We start from the raw sequence: 21,393 nt of genomic DNA, 5'->3' as shown, positions 1-21,393 counted from the left end.
TGCTGTACGATGTACACCGGTTGAGGGCCAGTTTCTCTCGCCTTATTTTTTAAAACTCAAACCAGGTGGCACGCAACGATTTATTTTAAATCTCAACCTCCTAAACGAGTTTATTGAAACTTCACATTTCAAATTAGAGGATCTGAGAATAGCTACGCCGCTAATTACACAGAAAGCTTTCGTGTGCAGCATTGATTTAAAGGATGCGTATTTTCTGGTACCAGTAGAATCTGCAAGTCGAAAACTTTTGCGATTTGCATTTCAGAATAATACATATGAATTTACATGTCTCCCTTTCGGTTGGGTACCAGCCCATTCGTTTTTACCAAAATTATGAAGCCAGTTACAAACAAATTGAGAGAACAAGGTTTAATGTCAACAATATATTTAGACGACATACTATGCTTGGGTAATACACAGGAAATGAGTTTTCTTAACGTACAGGTGACCAGAAATATACTAATCGCGCTAGGCTTCATTATAAAAGAACAAAAGAGCATGTGCATTCTGAATATGGGATGTAAATACTTGGGATTCATAATAGACTCCCAAAACATCGCTGTCGAATTAACACCTAAAAAGAAAATATACCTCCTGAAACTAATACAAAAATATGATCAGAAAATCAATTGCAAAATCAGAGATTTCGCTCACCTAATTGGCTCCTTAGTCACCACATTCCCAGGTGTACAATACGAAATTCTGTACTGTAAACTTTTGGAACGCGATAAATTCCTGGCATTGATCTTACATGACCAAACTATGATAGAGACATGTGTATTTGTAACGCTTCTCGTATGGAATTACAATGGTGGCGGGAGGTCACCCCTCATGCAAGGAAACCTATAACCCGCTTTAATTTTTGGAAAGAAATCTTTTCTGAGGCTTCATTAACAGGTTGGGGCGGTCATTGTCATCATGAAAACGCTTACGGTTTCTGGACAGTCTGAACAAAAACTACGTATTAACCACCTGGAGTCGATTGCACCTTTTTTTGCTTTAAAATGCTTTGCCACAGACCAACGCGATTGCGAAATCTTACTCAGAATAGATAATACGACAGCAATATCGTACGTTAATAGGATGGGGGGTATACAATATCCGAAACTGAACAAATTAGCTAGAGATCTGTGGCAATGGTGCGAATCAAGAAGAATCTGGGTATTTGCAGCTTGCATTCCGTCCGTCGAAAATTTTATCGCGGATCGGGAATCCAGAAAAATTAATCTAGACACCGGGTAGGAACTTGCAGGATTCGCCTTCTAAAGAATAATCAGAAAGTTCGTTAGACCGAAAATAGGCCAAGAGCCAATACAAAAACAAAGGAATTTTGTTCATGGAAGAGAGACCCCGAAGCCTTGGCTATTGATGCATTCACGATAGACTGGGAAGAGCTCGTTTTCTACGCGTTCCCACCTTCCGCTTTAATCCTTAGAGTTTCACAAAAAATCAGGGCTAACAAAGCCAAGGGTATCGTAGTTGTTCCTTACTGGCCCACACAACCGTGGTTCCCCGTATTCAAGTCTATGAGTATCGGTACGGTGGAGATGTTCAACCTCGCGTCTAAACTATTATTATCACCATGCAGATCACTGACTCACCCGCTCGCAAAACAACTTACCCTGGTTGCCGCGAGGCTCTGCAGATAGTCTACCAAAGAAAAGAACTATCGGAGGCAGCAATCACAATCCTCATTGCTTCCTTGACAAATTCCACTGTTCGTCAGTATAACTCGGGCTTGAAAAACTGGTGTATTTTTTGTGAAAAACTTGATCACGACCCTTTCCAAGTAAATCCAGATATAATAATGAAGTTTCCATCCAATCGCTTCGAAACAGGCGCTTCATATGGCACTCTAAATTCGGAAAGATTGGCAATATCTCTGATTAGCCTAAGCGATTTCTCGAAAGATTCGATACTTCATCGTTTCTTCAAGGGAATATTTAAGTTACATCCAATGAAACCTGAATATACGTCAATCTGGAATACGGAAAAACTATTAAAGTGGGCAGCTACACTGTAACTACTAGAGTCTTTAGATCTAACACAATTGACATACAAATCAGTTATCCTCTTAGCGCTGGGAACCGCACATAGAGTTCAAACTTTATCGGTTATAATGATCGATGATATCGTTCCTTCATCAGATGACGTTCAAATCAATATCACAGCTGAAATCAAAATGTCAAAAGTCGGGTTTTCCCAACCTCTCTTCTTTCTCCCGTTCTTTCAAGAAAGGAAAGAGGTATGCGTAGCAAGAACGTTACTGTTTTACCTATCAAAGACAGAGTCAGTTAGAAACGAAACAAAGAATTTGTTTATCACTTTGAAAAAGACCTATCATAGGGCAACAACACAAACTATCGCAAGATGGATAAAAACGTGTTTAGTACACTCCGGGATAGATAAAGAATTTTTGGCACATAGCACAAGACAGGCTGCAACATCGCTGGCTGACATTAAGGGTATTCATATAAATGTAATCAAGACCACGGCAGGGTGGTCAAAAAACTCGAAGGTTTTCGCAAGATTTTATAAGCGTCCGATCGAACCGGAGAGAGGAACCTTCCTCGCCACGGTCTTATGTAACCTGTAATGGAGACCTGCTATGATATAAGACCAGTGTAAACATGAATAATGAAATAAAAAAAAAAAAATTAACAGAAAAAATGAGAATCGGTCATTATTCTATTAAACAGACAGGTTAAACATCTACCATTGTAATCTCGAAGAACGAGATTTGAAATATAATTAAAAATCAAACAAACTTACCTGTTCGATTGGAATTATATGAGAGTCTCGTTCGAGATGATTACAACTCACCCATAATTCCCAACCCAGTTCACCAGTTAATTTTTATTTTATTACTTAGCTCTAAATTATGAAAGATGGCAACATGGCGGACACCGGGAGAGGGCCGCTTACCATTTTTTTCGGTTATTCTGTAAATATGTGACTCAAACTAGCGGAAAGTAGCGGTACTACCATTGTAATCATCTCGAACGAGACTCTCATATAATTCCAATCAAACTTCACGTACAGGTAAGTTCGTTTGATTTTTAATTGTATTTTGCGTCTCTTCCTTCAGAGATCAAATTGTAGTACCCCTCACTTGCCTCATTTGTCGCCACAAGTTTCAAAGCAAGCTTTTTTCCTGGGTTGCTATGCAACCCATATCCTGCTCCGTTGTTTATTCTCATTCTTTCGCTTTGTGTCAACGTCGTCACACGCGAAATATTAATAAAAACGCAAAAAGTCAAAAAGAAATGAGAAAGAAGAGGAATCACGACCATTCACCGTCAAGGGAAAAGAAAAAGAAGGTCTTCGCTGAGAGACTAAGAGGAATGGTGACAAATATTAACCGGAAAAATAAAAAACGTGAGTGGAGAAGAACCTAATCTGTGCTTACGGGGCGAAAATGACCACCACGAAAATTGACTCTTTCTGAAAGATCAATTACTGACAAAGATTTGTTGGTCTCGACACCTTGTTGCTATGCCAGCGATTTGATTGCTCGGCCGCGTGCCTTCGGTCTGACGAAGGAATGCAACATGCATTGTTCAGTTTCCTGGGTCTGACCCTCGGAAGTGAAATTTTTCCTTTTAATGAAAAATTGAACAATTTAAAGACGATGTAAGGCAAGTATTGGCAATTTGCCCGTTTACCTTTCAGGTTATAGATCGAGTTCGCCACATCGTCGGGATCGCTCTCGAACCCGTCACAGGAGAAAGGGTGAACGCAGACGAAGGTCAGATCGTCGCGGCCGATCTCCTGAAAATCGCTCACGATACGACATCAGTCGATCACGACGTTCGAGAAGATCTTCGCGTCACACTCGTCGCTCAGAGCGTAGCCGCTCAGGTAATTCTCCTCGCTCAGAGCGTAGTCGCTCAAACATTCTCGGCGCTCGGGTCATTCTCGTCGCTCGGGTCATTCTCGTCGCTCAGAGCGAAGTCGCTCAGAGCGGAGTCGCTCACGGCGTAGTCGCTCGGGTCATTCCCGTCGTTCAGAGCGGAGTCACTCGCGTGAAATTGGCCAGGGCTCACAACAACTTCCGCAGGAGTCGGAGGAAGAGTGAGAGGAATTTCCGATACGGACTCAGGAAAATGACGAGGTGGAAATCGATACCGAGCAGTTGCCAGCGGGCGCACTGGGGGCCGAAACAACAGGCCCGGTCGACAGGGAACAACACGCGAGCGTGACCGCAACGGACAATGAAAACCAGCCTGATCATGAAGTTGACCTTGGAGAGGACGTATTAAACGTTATTGGACTGCGTTTGGAACCGGACCAGAAAAAGGCCTCTGCATTGCACAAGGATATTGTCATTCGTTGGAAAGAGATCTTTAAAAAAGGGATTTCTAACGAGGAAAACAAGAACCTAGTGGAAAAATATAATATTCCCGAAAATTGCGGATTCATAGCTGCCCCAGTGCTAAATTCGGAGGTTATTGCTGCAATACAGGAGAATGTCAAAACAAGAGACAAGTGTATTACGGAAAAATAAGAGCGCATCGCTGCCTGCATGGCAGCCAACGGAAAAGCTATCTCGATTACTTCAAAATCGGACAGTCCAGATAAACTCGAACGGCTCGAAATTGAGAGCGACATAGGAAGACTTCTGGCTTTTCTCCAGAGGGAGGAATCAGAAATTCGCAAGAGTTTAATCCTCGCGAATCTCAATTCATCCGTCACAGAAATCTTGACGGGCTCGACAGTCGACGCTTTCCTGTTCGGAAAAAATCTGGAAGAAAAAATAGAGACTGCAAAACGATTGAGCGTGCATCAAAGGACCTTATCCAACGGGAAAAACCATCAAAATTCAAGGATTCAAAAAACCAGAGGGATCCGCCGGCGAAGCGACAGTTAATGCGCAAGAGAAATTGGACGTCGAGCGGGCCAAACAAACCGACGAACGACAAGTTCGGCTCGAGACCGAAGAAAACATATCCTCGAAAGACGCGGTTCCCGGACAGACGCCGTTAATTCCCAACGTACGTAAAGCTGCAGGTCGATTACGGTTTTTTCATCGAGCATGGGCAAAAGTATCGGCTGATCGCGAGATTAATGAATGGATTAGAGGGTTAAAAATACCCTTCACATCGTTTCCTGTGCAGGGCCGAATCGGGGAAAAAACAAATTGGTCAAATAACGAGAAATTGGCAATCGAGAGCGAAATCAAAAAGTTATTAGAAAAGGGCGCAATACAGACGGTTACTCCGTCATCCGACCAGTTTTTATCAAATGTTTTTCTGGTGCCAAAATCCGACGGTACGCAACGATTCATTTTAAACTTGAAAAAACTTAATGAATTCATAAAGGCGGAACATTTTAAGAGAGAAGATTGGCGCGTGACGAAGTCGCTAATTGAGCCTAATTGTTTTACGGCATCAATCGATATAAAGAACGCGTATTACCTCGTATCAATCGCCAAGAGTTCTCGAAAGTTTTTACGTTTCCAATACAGCGGTGTATATGACGAATTTAATTGCTTACCGTTCGGCTTAAACGTCGCACCTTTCGTATTTACGAAAATACTCAAACCAGTGGCAGCATATTTAAGAAAACAAGGATCCGTTTTCTATTTAGATAATATTTTGCTTATCGGGAAATCATACAAAGAGTGTGCGAAAAACTTTCAAGCTACGACGGCTATTTTAGAAGAACTCGGGATCATAATGAATCAGAAAAAATGTTCTAAGATTCCCAAAAAACGATGCAAATATCTAGGGCTTATTTTCGACTCGGAAAAAATGACAATCGAGTTGCCAGAGGAAAAAACCAAAAGATCTCTTGATCTATTGAAGAAATTTAGGAAAATGAAAAAGTGTTCGATTCGTGAGTTCGCATCTTGGATCGGTACTCTCGGCTCGTGCTGTCCAGCAATGAAATATGGCATGATACATATGAGACAATTCGAAAAAGTCAGGTATTAGCGCTCGAAGCAAATAATAATAATTATGACATGACCATGGTCATTCCGGAGAAATTAGAACAAGATATCGATTGGTGGACGGTAAATATAGCCTCAGCTAGTGCCCCGCTGGGCTTGCGAGAAAGGATGAAGATTTCTGGAGGAAGCTAGGGGAGTGGGATGTAATATTTCTAATGGAGACATGGATAGAAAAGAAGGGGTGGGAAAGGATTAGAAATAAGTTGCCAGTAGGGTATAAATGGGAAGTGCAGTATGCGGTTCGAAAAAATAGGAAGGGAAGAGCAATAGGCGGAATGCTGTCAGGGGTAAGAAGGGTGATAGTGAGTGGGGAGGGAGGGAGGGAAGAGGTAAAAGAGAGCATGATAACAAGGAAAATAAGTGTAGGGGGGGAAAAATGGGTAGTAGTAGGAATATACATGAATGGGGATCTGAAAGAGAAGATAGGGGAATTGAAGGAGCGGGCAGAAGAGATAGAGGGAGGGGTAAAAGTGCTAGTGGGGGGTGATTTTAATGCCAGGACAGGGCAGGAGGGGAAGGATGCTGGGGAGAAGAGGAGGAGGAGAGTAGGAGTAGGAAATCAAAGGACAGGAAAATAAACTCGGAAGGTAGGCAGCTGGTGCAATTTTTAGATGAGACAGGATGGGCAATAATGAACGGGAACATAGAGGGGGATAAGGAGGGGGAATTTACGTATGTAGGAGGGGCGGGGGTGACGGTGATAGACTATGCTATAGGAGACATCGAGGTAAGGGATAGGGTCAAAAGGATAGAGATTGGGGATAGGGTTGACTCGGATCATCACCCGGTAATAGTGTGGTTGAGGGGGGCAATGGCTAGGACAAGGAAGGGAAAAAGAGTAGGGGGAACTAGTAGAGGAGACTGGACGGAGAAGGGTAGGTCGAGGTTCAGAACAGAAGTCAAATGGGAGGGGATAGGAGAAGTGGATGTAGGTAAAGAGATAGAGAAAAGAATGAGGGGGTTTAGACGAGCCTTAGATGTAGGAGGGAGGGGGAGGGAAGCGAAAAAGGGATGGTGGGATGAGGAATGTAGGCGAAAAAAAGCGGAAGTTAGGCAGAGCCTAAGGAAATGGAGAAAGGGGGAGGGGGAAGGGGACGCGTATAGAAAGAAAAGAAGGGAGTATAATAGGCTATGCGAGGGGAGGAAAAAGAAAGAAAATGAGGGATTCATAAAAGTAGCAGCGGAAGCAAGGACAGAAAGCAAGGGATGGGAGATAGTTAATAGGGAAAGAAGGAAGTGGAAGAGGGTGAATAAAGAAATAGGAGATCAGGAGTGGAGGGAGTATTTCATGGGATTATTAGGCGGGGTAGAAAGCAAGGTAACAGAGGGCGGGGCGACGGTAAATAGGAAGGGGGACGGGGAAGGGGAGCTGCAGAGGGAAGAGATTAAAAAGGTGATAGGAAAGCTGAGGGATGGAAATGCACCAGGGGGGGATGGAATAGTTAGCGAGGTATGGAGGTATGGGGGGGAAGAAATGAAGCAGTGGATATGGAAAACATGTAACAGAGTTTGGGTGGGGGAGGGCTGGCCAAAGGATTGGAGGGAGGGATTGATAGCGCCGATAGTTAAGAAGGGTAAGGGGAAAAGGGAAGAAGAGTATAGGGGGGTGACTTTGATGCCAACTCTATATAAGGTGTTTGCGATGGCATTAGCGTAGAGGTTAGAAAGAGAGGTAGAGGAAAAGGGCTTGATACCGCAAAACCAAACGGGTTTTAGAAAAGGCATGGGTACAATTGACAATATATATGTACTTAATCATTCAATCAATAGGCAGGTGGGAAAGGATAAGGGAAAGATGGTGGCGTTCTTTGTGGACCTGAAAGCGGCTTTCGATTTAGTGAACAGGAAGGTGCTGTGGGAGACTATGGAAAGGAGAGGGGTGAGGGAAGGGCTAAGGGTAAGGATAGAGGAAATTTACAAGGAAACAAAGAGTCGAGTGAGGAGCGGAGGAAAGGTAGGAGAGGTGTTCTGGACAGCGAGGGGGCCAAGGCAGGGATGTCCGTTCAGTCCGCATGTGTTCAACCTGCTGCTGGCGGACTTAGAAGAGGAAATGGGGAGAGGGAGAAGGGTTGGGGAGGTGGAGTTAGCCGGCGGCAGGGTATGCACGTTAGTTTATGCGGATGATATAGTATTACTAGCGGAAAGTGAAGAGGAAATGGAGGTCATGATTGGGAAGTTAGAAAGGTATATGGATAGAAAAAGGCTGACGGTAAATGTAGGGAAATCAAAGATTATGAGATTTAGGAAAGGAGGCGGTAGAAGGAAAAACATAGATTGGAGATGAAAAGGGAAAAAGATAGAGGAGGTGAAAGAGTTCAGCTATCTAGGGTATAGAGTAAAGTGCAATGGGGGACAGGAAGCACAGGTGAAAGAGAGAGTACGGAAGGCAGGGGCAGTAATGAGGCAGGTATGGGGAATAGGAAAAAGAAGGTTTGGGAGGGATTGGGAAAAAAGGATTTGGTTATTTGGCAGGCTGGTATGGACGGTAATAGAGTAGGCATCGGAGATATGGGGGTGGAGGGAGTGGAGGGCGGTCGAGGCGATACAGGATAGATTTTTGAGATGGACATTAGGAGTGGATGGGAGAACACCGGGATATCTAGTAAGGGAGGTACTACAGAGGGAGAAGCTAAGGATTAGGGCAGGGAGAAGGGCATGGAATTTTGAAAGGAAGCTGGAGAGAGGGGAGGGTAGCGAGTTAGCTAGGAGATGCTGGGAAGAGATAATGGACAAGGCAGAAGCTGGGAGGCAGGGATCGAGGTGGGAAAGAGAAAGGGAAAGTTTCTTTGCGGAAAGGGGAGCAGAGAGTAGAGAGGTAGTCGCGAGAAGGGAGAGGGGCGAGATGGAGCTTAGGGAAATAGAGGAGAGAGAGAGGGAAGAACAGAGAAAAGAGAGGTGGGAGAAAATAAGGGAATCGAGGTACAACAGATGGTACAGGCTAGTGAAAGGAGAAGGGATACCAGGATATATGGGAAAGGGATGGGGAGAAAGCAGGTGGATAAGGGTGGCAAGATTTAGATTAGGAAGCGAGATGAAGGAGGCAAGGTACTGGGAAGAAGAGGAAAAGAGAAGGTGTAGGGTGTGCGGGGGGGAGGAGGAAACATGGGAGCACGTATGGGAAAGGTGCGTAGGCTGGGATAGAAGGGAGGAAAGCTGGCAGGAGGTGGTGAGGGAGATGTTAGGTGAGGAGGGGGTGGGAGAAGTCTGGATGAGAGAACTGGAAAGGATCAGGGATGTACAAGAGAATGAAAGATTGAGAGATGAATGGGAAATGGAAGTCGATTAGGATAAGGACGATTTAGGAAATAGAATAAGGTAAAATAGGATAAGGTTAAGTGAAGATAAGGATAAAAAATAAGAAAAGGATAAGAGGGAAAGTAAGGGAATGGCAAGGCAATGGCACAGGGCACAGGCAATTAGAAATTAAGTAAGGATAAAGTAGGAAGTAAGAATACGGTAAGAATAGGTTAAGAAAACATGTAAAAAATATTGTAAAGGAAGAGGAAAAGGGAAGTCCTTGTAACCCCAAGGAGAGCAATAAATATCACATACATACATAATAAATCGCACAAGTTGGTGTCAACGACGAAATTACGAGCAGCACATTACGCCTCATCTAGCGGTAATTTTTGACAACGCATGACCACGCCGTAACCAATATTCGCCAAGAGGCGATGGCCTATTTGCGGTGGGGGTGAACCAACTAATCAAAGGTAAGAAGATTCACCTCACGACAGCGGCGAGATTGGTGAGCCGAACTCCGACCCCCGTCTATTCTACGCTTGACCCGCTGAGCGACAACTGAGAGTTATTCGTATTCTTTTGATTATTCTTCCGTTTCAAGCTACCGATCCTTTTCCTCTCGTTCTATCGTTACCTTATCGACCGTTTGTTCGCACCCTCTATCGTTGCAGTACCGTTAGCTTCATCCTTTTTTCCGTAAATTACATCTTGTCCCTCTAGTTTTCTCTCGCTATTTCTTTGAGTTTCATTTAAATTAGACTCAGTGTTGTGTGCCTGAGAACATCTATTAAGGTAAGGATTCTGCCTTCGTATTGTATCGTTACGAAGTTGCTCATAATTTCTGTTCTTTTTCTTATTGTATTTATCGTTTCTTGATTGTATCGTGTGATCCCGATTTTGTGTGAATCATGGTCCACGGCTTAGAGTTGCGGTAAGCCGCCGTGTGACTGCATGATTTCAGTGACTAATAATCTTCGTGTCTGAGCGACCTCGTAACTGCCGAATATTTAATTCTTTTGCATTTATGAATCTTCTGATTATTTATGAATTTCTATTAGTCTGCTTCTGTAGTTTGTATTGTATTTTGAGCCCTGTCGGCTTTATCTTCCGTTTCATAATTTTTTGTAATTGTAGTGTGCCTTATGTTTCATTTCTGTTATTGCTTATTATATTTTTATTTATTTCCTGCCTATTTTATCATATATCGAGTTCCTTGGAGTATAACTGAGCATAGAATTAGCCTCCAAATACTACCGGAGCAACTTGGAACTTGGAGCAACCTGTAGTCCCGAACTTATTTGCCCCCCCCCCCTACCTAGTGATCTGTTCACTAATGAGATTCTTTCAATCAGGATCAATCAATATTTGATAATTTGTATCACACATGCTAATAAGCAGTCATTTTATTAAATATTTTTTGATGTAGCTGCATACATATTTAAGTTATAAGCGTGACTCTTATAACTTAAAAGGGTTGCGGAAATAATAATTCCTGAGTCTCAACGACTTGGGTTGATGTAGAAACGATACTAGAACATTATATTAACACCGATCACAAATAATTACATAAATAATAACAAAAATAATTATAACACTTATGGTCACCTAAATCAACAACAATGTCGGTTTTCACGATCGGGAATGCAGGCTTAGTTAATAGTAATGACAAAGAATAATTTATAATAAACAATATATTTTGCGGAGCATTCACTATGACGCTAGTGGATGTCTCGAGCGCCTGTCAATCACTCCCGTTTCTCCCGAGGCGATGGCTCCGCGGTGTTTACTCTTAGTTCTCCTTTCCGTAACCCGTTCAGCGTGTTTATTGTTTTTCATGGATAAGTTTGGGTAAACAGGCCACAAACTTACACATATAATAATAATAATTCTGTTATGCAATAATTATAGTACAGTACAGTACATTCGGTGAGTGACTAGCAATGTCTAAAAATATTCTGTTGGAATATGCAAATTGATCCTGAATCAATTCCTATGACATTATGTTATGTTATTGTTTATTATTTCTTCGCTTTCTATGAGTCATTTCTTTTCATATGTTTGTATAGGTTAATATGTGTGAGAGAGTCCTTCACACATCGACAGTGTAGAAAAACAACTTGTTTTTCTACCGAGGACGAAGGCGTCCTCTCAGTCGTTCAACGCTCTTGATAGGGTAAAGACCTAAAAGTTAACTAAAAAGGCATTCAAGCATGTTCACCTGAACAAAAGATTCATTGACACTCATTAGAATCACCACCTAACTAACAATAATCCCAACATATTCTCACTTCTTTAATGCAAATATTTTTTCCTTGCTTGTTGTGCCGCGAAGTCATTTACAATTTCCTCACAGTCCATATCTCTAAGAAGATTTTTTTTCAATGGACAAAAGTGCAAGAGCATTAAGTCGCTCTTAAGAAAGGGATGCACGTAAATAAGATTTTACTCTTTTGAAAGTTGAAAAGGAACGTTCGCCGGAACAATTGGTTGCTGGAGAGTAAAGAAATATTCCGCACTTCTCTGACACCCTAGTTTTCGTTAATGAATAAAATAGTATTTTATTCTTGGTTAAACGGTATATACTAATTCCAAAAGTTCCTATATTGTCAAACATACTCCAAAGATTATAACAAGAATAAAAATAATTATTCTTTCACTTAAATGATGATTTTATTAACGAATAACCTTAGGTGACCGGTACTGGGGTACTTCCCCCTAAACTGATGTTGCGGTTTAAAGGCGACTCATGAATTCCCTCTCATCCAAAATTCTCCAACCCCGCGATAGAAGTTTCACTTCATAAAATCCATTCTACAAGTTGCATATGATTTTGATTTACCAAAAAAATTGAATTTCCAGCGCCCATTTTTGCCGCCCCTAGAAAATGCTGCTCTAGGCCCGGGCCTCTCGGGACTATAGGTAAATCCGGCGCTGCCAATCCTATATTATTTTTGCTTGTTATTCTTTTCTCTGTATCTTTCTGCAGTATCGCATTTCCGTGTTAATTTAAGTTTTGCATATTATTCTTGATTCTTTTGTACTGCGGTGTATTTAGTGTATTTCTTTATTTTGCGAACTCTCCGAATTTCTCACTCTCTCATGATTTTGTATTCTCTCGTAATTTTGTATTCTCTCGAAAGTTATGTTTAAAAATTCATTGTATAATTCTTTGGATCCGTAACTATTGTAAGTTATGGATTCTGTCGTTTAGAAATAACTCTCCCGAAAATTATCCATCGTACTTGACCGTAAATCTAGTCGATCGTTTACGCTACCGATTTTGTAAATTATTAGTGAATGTCAATCTTTCGTACTGGTTAAAATCTATGGTGAATTCGTCGTATTCTCCCGTTATTATCTACCGAGCTATCGTTACTTTGTTTTCTACCGATTACAAGAAATTTCTCACTTTCGATTTTTAATTAACAGAATAATAATTTTCGTATCATCACTTGCAACTTTGGTAAGATCACGTCGCCCAGTGACGTGTAGTTTCAAGTAAATTCTTGCATTATATCGCTTCTCCCGACTTACGCTCATTTTGCTCTGTTAACTACCGTCTCTCGTTTTAAAGCTACCGTTTAATTCTATTCTACCGAAAGTTTTGTGAACAATTATTGCCTATTTTATTAACTACCGCTATCGATACCATTTCATTTGCCTGTCTTAACTCTGTAACCTACTCCACAATATATGACTGATTGACCTGTTCATTTTACCCTGACTTGAGTCTATTCTTTATTTCATTATTTTCTTCAATTCTGTAATGATCGTTAGCTGTCTTGAATACAGCCACTCTACCAGTTCGTGTGAGTACCTGATCCTAGCCAGCCATACAACGGGTTCTCTAGTTATTTTTCGTATGGTCTCGTATTATTTTTCGTGGTTCGTATTATTGTTTGAACGTAATTCATTTTGTTATAGTTTAATGTTCAGAATAAGTGGAGAATCGCGCTAAAGTGTCAACGGTAAGTCCTCATCTGAAGGTAACAGAATTTATCGTTACAAATTTGCGTCCAACGCGGGGCTACAAAAGGCTAGCTACAGTAAATGTCAGTTATAAATTTGGTTAAAAACTTGAGAGAGAATAAGAGATTGAGTGATTGACTGATTACTTTATTTATGCCTTGGATAGATCCTTGAGGCAAATGCAGATACAGAGCGAGTAGTAAAAAATAAATTGTACATAATGTTCTTGAAATTGAGTGTAGGCGGGTAAACCGACACAGAGGCATACGGTAAGCTAAGTCACCCAGGAATCAAAATATATATATTAATACGGGAATCGATTGTCTTATCGATTATCGACGAAGATGGCCAATGGGGCCCGCGTCACGAGGGCGATGTGGGTTCGCGGGGTGAGAGACGACACTCTGTGTCTGTCGGCCCTACCGTGCAGGAATCTGTTTTGAATAAAATCTGTATCCGCTCTTGTATAAAATCGACGTTAGAACGTCCGTAGAATTGTTAAGTAGGTGTAATACAATACATGTGTGAGGGTGGAAAATACCCCGCCAACCTTTCGGTTGTGGCCGGTCGAGTGAGAACCCGTCAAGGGGAATATATACATATATCTAACCGCTATCGACCAAGTAAGATTAATATAAATTACTTTTCTTAATACAGTGGTGTCTCTATCTTTCTTTCTCTGCCTTTAAATACTGTCGTTAAATTTATAAAAAGTATACTGGGTCATCCAGCGTCCACGACCTTGAGCGGATTCCGCCAATCCGGGCAATGATTATCAAAAGAAATATGATTTACTGGTTTTAAAGAAACCAGTTGGCGCCCAGTTTAATTATTTATTCTTTAAAATTAAAAAGGATTGAGTTTCGTCTCATCAGCCCCGATATCTCTGACCCAACCGCGTCGGGTGAAACTTTTCGGCAAAAAGAAAACTGTTTTGTTTCATTATTAACTGCAGCGGAATTACGTTACGAGCTAAGATAGCATGCATTATCATCAGAAGGAAATCTACCGTCTTTACGCGACCGTTTAATACGATTCTACCGAATTTCTCGCGGAGAAATGACTAATCCCGCTACTCCTGATAAAACGACGCTTGTTGCCGAAGCCGGCACATCATCTTTACAAATACCGGCGGACGAAAGACAAAGCCCGCAATTGACACATGAAATCGAAATAAGCGCGGAAAATAATATGTCGCTAAATAATACTCCTCCCGATAATACGCATGATCTATCATCAAACCCAAACAACGCTCCGGCTATCGACATCAGAGGTCCTCTGGAAAACCGGACGCAAAATGTAAAAACTGCGCACGGACACCTCCCGAGACCGTCTAGCTTCTTTTCGCGTCGCGAAGCCCCCTCGTTCCATCATAACACGCCGCGACAACCTTCGACTCATTCCTGACAGCTCAACCGCTGCGTTTCAATAATAACACTCCAAATGCACTTGCCGCATACGAGGTTATCCGGAAGTGGAATTTGAAATTTTCAGGAACACGTAACGAAGATTCGGAAGCATTCGGGGTAGAACTTTATTTGATTCGCGCGATAACGATATTCTGAACAGTCTTCCGTTTTTTTTTTTTCTGGAGTAACTCTGTACTGGTTCCGAAGCAAAAGATCCCAATCGCGTAGTTTCCCCGAATTCGAACACGCTCGGCGTTACAGATTCGGTGATCCAAATTTGCAGTTCGCTTTGCGTGGAGAGATCCATAAACGTACGCAGGGTGAAAACGAGCCAGTCGCCCGTGCAGAAATTTGTTAAGGCATGCCACATCACTGAAATGGACCACATCGGGCATATTCGTGGCTTGCCACAATTTGCGAAATACTCGATTATGATTGACGTATGCACTTTTATCAATGGAAAATCTTCTCAAAAGATAATTTTAGAACCGAATTCGAATTTTGAACTACTGAGAATTCGATTTAAGACAATCAAAATTGATATGGCTTTGTCTCGTATTGGTTGTGGCTGCCAAACTTGCACCGCTGTCCGGGCTCTAAAGTGGCTCCGTGGTGTTACTGCCCGAACTACCGAGTATCTTCACTTTGCTTGATATATGGGATGCTTCATTACCAGCAACTTTATTGTTTCTAGCTATGGCGATCATTCGCTACCAGCAAAATTCTTTCAATATTATTTTTTTTATTCTTTGTACAATACATCCTATAGTCAATAGTTCATTAGATTCCAAGTACGCATACAGTTAATCCAGACACGAAAACTACCCCAAGCCACGTTAAGCTGTCCAGAAGAGGTAAGAGTCCTACATCTGGCAGGATTAATACCGCGCTGAAGGAACTACAACTATAAAGCAATAAAATAATACCAAACAATTACTTAAGCATCGGAGGGTCGTACAGGACTTCAGCGCGGATTTTCCCTCATTAACAGTACTCACAATTAGTTTGCGGCCAGGTGTGGACACTCTACTGCCTGGAGAGCAGGTACGCGTAGGTGACCAAGGGTCATGCATTGTTTAATTATAAGACATACCTGATCCTTTTCCCACTAACTACGCTATTTCTTCATTTTTCCACTAATCCTAAAATTCGGAACCCTTGCACCAATCAGGAATCACTTCCTTCTCCTACTTTTAAGCCTTAGCTCCCAGTCCAACTGTCACCCATCGAATATAACCGAAGTTTTTCAAAAATTTAAAGTCAGTCAGTCCGAACTCCCCGTGCTGAGTCGGTCGTTTCCGAGTGATTCATCGTGACGCAATAAAGTTTGTACTCTAAGATACCAGTGACCAGTAATTATTACTTGCGGTACCCTATTCTTCTTAAAATGTGTGATAGACACTTTAGTGGTGATAAACGAACAGCGGAGAAGGATAAAATTAACAAGAGAAGGCGAAGGCAACGCAAAATTGCGAGGGCAATGGCACGTGAAATTAAGACCCATGATCTAGACACAGAATCATCACGTAAGCGGCATCTGAAAAAAACAATTGTGATTCATCGTGACGCAATAAAGTTTGTACTCTAAGATACCAGTGACCAGTAATTATTACTTGCGGTACCCTATTCTTCTTAAAATGTGTGATAGACACTTTAGTGGTGATAAACGAACAGCGGAGAAGGATAAAATTAACAAGAGAAGGCGAAGGCAACGCAAAATTGCGAGGGCAATGGCACGTGAAATTAAGACCCATGATCTAGACACAGAATCATCACGTAAGCGGCATCTGAAAAAAACAATTGTTTTGGATTTGGAAACTCATTTTCAATCGTGATAATCGTTGATATTAATGGTCAGCTCATTAAACCCCAGGAAAAAAGTGGGTCAGATATAGCATGAAACTTTAACAATTTCCATTCATAGTAATATGGAAAAAAAAAATGTTCCTTTTTTTTCTTATGACATTTTCAGTTGTTTAAAACAAATTATAGTCCAACCTCCCAATAAGAAACCAAAAGCCCCCAAGGGGAAGAGTTTTTCGTATATATCGCATACCCCCACCTGGCGCGCGCTCCGCGCTCAGTGACACTGTCCGTCTCTCTCACTCTTTTCCGCATGCGATCCTCTCAATAGGAAACACGCTCGAACAAGTTCCTACTTGTTATTCCCATCGCTCGTGCAAACATTTTTTTGACTGCGCGTGGACATTTATCTAGCGAATCTTTGTTTCACGTCTGAATTTCGATCGTATAACTGTCTTAAAATGACCGAAACGTTGAAAAAGCGTAAGAGATCAGACTGCAGTGTACAAGTCGAAGAGAATGTTACGGAATCTCCGCCACAAAGTGATATTAATTTAAACAAAGAGGTTGCTGTGACCAAACGTAATCGATATACGTTTGAAGAAAAGAAGAAAATTTTGGAAGAGTGTAAAACCCCGAACTCTCGAGAACTCTGTGCGAAATACGGCTTGAATAAAAGTGTTCTCAGAAAATGGAGATCCAATCAGGAGAAAGTAAAGAATGCCGCCAAAACGAGCCATTCGAAAACATTGAAAAAAGTTTCAGAAACAAATGAACGTGACGCCGAATTATTCACGTGGCTTTCTGATTGTCGTTGCAAAGGCATTGCAGTTTCTGGACCAATGCTATGCCGACAAGCTCTCGTGATAAACTCTCGAATCGGCGGACCAGAAAATTTCAAAGCAAGCCACGGGTGGCTAGAGAAATGGAAGAGACGAACCCACATTAAAAATTTAAAAATCACCGGTAAGTATTATCACAGGTCACAGGGGATTGGAAATATAGGGGAGGAAAAAGATCGGAGCACCTAACAAAATATGTATAGTTTTGTGTTAGTAAAAACACTCTTTTACCTTATTTCCTCCTTTTTCCTCGTAATTAAGGAATATCTTTGTGTTTTACTCGAAATGTATTGCGAAAAATTGCGACTCTTGTATTTAGATTAGAAACCTGGCCTTTGTGAGGTTTATATGTTTCATTTTATGATTGTTTTTCGGGTTATTCAAAATGGAATTTTCATTATTCTATTTTTTACTTAATTTAGCTTTTTACTTGATTCTGAACTTTTTTTTACTCTCTTTGCTCCGCTTTCCATTGTAAACAATAATAGAATTATTTTTTAAATAAATGATTAAAAAAACTAGTAAATAGTTAAATAAAATTGTCCAATAAATGATGATATTTGTCTTATGGACTTTTAAGGGGAGAAACTATCAGCCGATGTGGAAGCAGCTAATGTGTATAAAGCAGAATTTGCTGAAATGGTGGCTACAAAAAAACTTGAAAGGTCCCAAGTTTTCAATATGGACGAGAGTGGGCTAATGTATAAAAGTACCCCCAAGAGGACATTTGTTGCAGCTGATCAGGCACAAGCTGCTGGTGGGAAAAAACAGTTGGAACGGGTTACTATAGCCACGTGTTCTAATGCCGATGGCTCTTTCATGTTGCCTCTAATCTTGATTGGAAAATCAAAGCACCCACGCTGTCTGAGGAACGTGAATAAGGATGAATTGCCAGTTTGGTACCGCAGTCCGACAAACGCGTGGATAAATAAAGAGATTTTTGAGGAATGGTTCACAGATGTTTTTGTTCCAAAAGTTGAAAGTTTTCTCAACTCCAAGAACTTACCAAAGACGGTAGTACTTCTCGTCGACAATTGTCAATCTCATCGATACGTAAAAATTAACGACATCGAAGTAAATTTTTTTCCGCCAAATGTCACCTCTCTGATTCAACCTATGGACCAAGGCATTATCCAAACCGTCAAATTACATTACGAGATTAACCTCGTAAATGCAATCGTTGAGGCTCAAAATGAAAACGTGACGCTGATCGAGTTTTTGAAGACAATTGACGTGCACAAAGTGATTTTCTGGATTGCTGATGCATGGAAAAAGATCAAACCCACAACGATCCAGAAATGCTGGAAAAACTTATGGCCCAAAGAAATCAGAGATGCGTCGACTCAAACGGACGAGGACTCTTTTATTATCGATAATCTCGATATGTCTGTGGGCACTGACGTCACCTTTAAATCACTAACTGCAGACGATCGAGACGTAACCGAGCTATTGAATCTCATGAAAAAAGTCGACGGATATGAAGAGGTAGACGCAACAACGGTATTAAATTGTATTCAAAAAACCGAAAAACGTGACGTATTATTTTTTTTTGTTTCTACTTTAAAATTGGCCATGAGCTATGCTCGTTATGCCATCGTCTAGTGAGTATAAACGTTTAATTTTATGTCCATATTATTTTATCCCATTAATCTAAAAGAAGAAACAGTCGATATTTCTGAGGATTCATCTTCGATGGCAGAGTTCGATTGCCTCGAAAATATTCGACCGTCAGCTGAGTGCGTTGTGGAACAAAATGATACTCAACAAGACGAAAACGATTTTCATTACGTCTCGGAATCTTTTGCTGTTTTATACGAAAATCTTTAAATGCCCTACTCTCTGTTTTTATGTTCCATGAAATCTTGTCAACGCCCACATATATCTGTGAAACAAATACAAAAAGTTTCAAATAAACTTTTAAATTTTGTGTTACATTCACACACGCATACACACATACTCACGTACGCATCCACACATCAATTGACACCACAGCGTTCACTCTATTTCGCCAAAATATTCCCTTTCGGGCTGGTTTCTTAACCAGAGGTTTCGCGCACAAAAATCTCGAGCTCGGAGTTCAAGTCGGAGTGGGGGAAGCGCTCGAGTAAGGAACTGGGGAAAGTTTCTTATTGCCGGGTTTCTTATTTGGAGGTCGGACTGTATTTAAAATATTTGAACAATTTTTTTTATTAATAATTGCAATAGTTATATAACAAAAAATACGTGTAATTAATTTTTTTATTTTGCTACGAATGGAATAGTTAGTTAGATGCTATCTGGTTCAGTTTTTTCCTGGGCTTTAATGGGTCAAGGAAGGATTCCAGTGCAATTTCGGTAATATGAAGTTTTTTATTTTTCAAATGAGAAAAACAAATATGATCAAAAATTCTTTTCAACGAAATTTAGGTTATATATATATATGTGTACTGCAAAAAAATTTCATTTTTCTGCAATAGAAGTGTATGCGCAAGGAACTTTTAGTAGCAATGCGCTGGATATCTTCTGCCAAAAGTTCTTTGCGCATATACTTTCATCGCAGAAAGTTGAAATTTTTTTTCAGTACACATACTACCGTAACCTTAATTTTGTTAGAGAGTTTTTGAACATCTGTTTTAGTCGTTTTAAAGATGAAAAACTCGTTATTATCGAAATTTCACCGGAGTCCCCCCTTAATTTATAATCAACTGAAAATCTTCATCAAATCAATATAAATATTTTATCATAATGGCAGATGGTCCTAAACCACCAGTTCCAGAATGCCCAGTTGTAGGCGTGCAACAAGAAAGAAACGATCTTAAAGCACACGTGGAAGAAGACAGTGATAATTCGAATGAAGATTTAACAGAGTAAAATGAAGAGGAAAGAGAAGCTGATATAACAGCTGAATCAAATGCAGATGAACAAGAGGACACAAGTAATGAATCGGAGGCTGCAGAGGAGCAAGAGCAGAGAGGATCTGGCGATAGTGAGTCTGCGGAGGAAGAGAAAGAAGCAAATGAGTATGATGAACTGAGGCAGTGGACTATCGAATCCAATGTTGCACAAAAAAAACATAGACAAATTGCTAGCCATCTTACGCAGAAGACTACTACCTAATTTACCAAAATCGGCCAAAACTTTTTCGAAAACGGATTCTTGCCCCTATATCGTAAATGACACACAAAATGTTCAATTTGTTTATTTTGGCCTAGAAAATGGGCTTCAGGCTTGTGTAGTTGAAGTATTGCATTCCGAAAGTGAAATTTTTCTACAATTTAATGTCGATGGAATACCAGTTTTTCAATCAAGTACGAAACAATTCTGGCCCATACTCTGCAGAGTGCACCGCCCACAGTATGATATCTACCAACCATTTGTCGTAGCATGTTACTGCGGAGATGCTAAACCTCATGACATGTCAAATTATTTCCAAGACTTCATTGATGAAATCAATAAACTCCAGAGACGTGGGATTATCATAAATGGAAAGACATACAAAGTGACCATAAAATATTTTATTTGCAATGGTCGAGCTCGAGTACTACTGAAGAATGTTAAATGCCACGGGGGCTACAGTGCATGTGAGAAATGTACCGTTCATGGAAAGCGTGTTCGAGAAACCAGAGGCTTCTGTGCAGTCTATCCTGAGGTTGATAGGCCACTCAGAACAAACAAATCTTTTCGGAACTTAGATGATGCAAACCACCATGATGGAATCGGTCTCTTATTGGATATAGATCCTCCAATTGACATGTAATTCTTCTCGAAGATTCAACGATTGTGCAAATCAATAGAATGATTGTTGTATCAAGAAATCCTGATTCAAATCGAAGGCAAGGAATGGAAAAAAAGAATCCTCTGTATACATATCCTAGCGATTCGAAACACATAAGAGCGTGGGAGCTGCACAGTAAGACGTCGTCAGTAATGGGAACTTATCATCTGAATTCTATAGTCGCCAAAATGATGAAATTGTCGCTATCCCTTCAACCAAATGGTGTAAAAAGAGTGTATGCGCTGTCACTTCTACATCGATGGTAAGTTTCCTTGCTCCTTCTGTTTTTTAATACCTCACCATTTTCGGCTAAATTTCAGATATACTACATCTTGAAACTAAGAATAGTTGTCATAAATCAGAAACTATTGTTTATTTTGTCTTTAGTGAATTGTCATGTATTTTATAATCATATATTTA

General features: G+C 40.8%; 2 protein-coding genes across 2 annotated transcripts; both read left to right on the top strand.

Moving 5' to 3' along the window:
- The first annotated feature begins 6,584 nt into the window (after window positions 1-6,584).
- Window positions 6,585-7,610, top strand: LOC138190382 (uncharacterized). The gene has a single exon (XM_069133164.1). The coding sequence runs from the start codon at window positions 6,585-6,587 to the stop codon at window positions 7,608-7,610; it is 1,026 nt and encodes a 341-aa protein (XP_068989265.1).
- A 9,228-nt stretch (window positions 7,611-16,838) lies between these two features.
- On the top strand, window positions 16,839-20,955 carry LOC124212254 (jerky protein homolog-like). Its single transcript, XM_046612137.1, has 5 exons — window positions 16,839-17,343; window positions 17,800-18,729; window positions 19,951-20,065; window positions 20,538-20,779; window positions 20,891-20,955. The coding sequence occupies exons 1-5, from the start codon at window positions 16,839-16,841 to the stop codon at window positions 20,953-20,955; spliced, it is 1,857 nt and encodes a 618-aa protein (XP_046468093.1).
- Window positions 20,956-21,393: the final 438 nt, after the last annotated feature.

Source organism: Neodiprion pinetum, chromosome 2 (genome assembly GCF_021155775.2).
Source record: "Neodiprion pinetum isolate iyNeoPine1 chromosome 2, iyNeoPine1.2, whole genome shotgun sequence".
NCBI lineage: Eukaryota > Metazoa > Arthropoda > Insecta > Hymenoptera > Diprionidae > Neodiprion > Neodiprion pinetum.
Note: the sequence above shows the minus strand (reverse complement) of the source record. Positions and strands in the feature narration are given on the sequence as shown.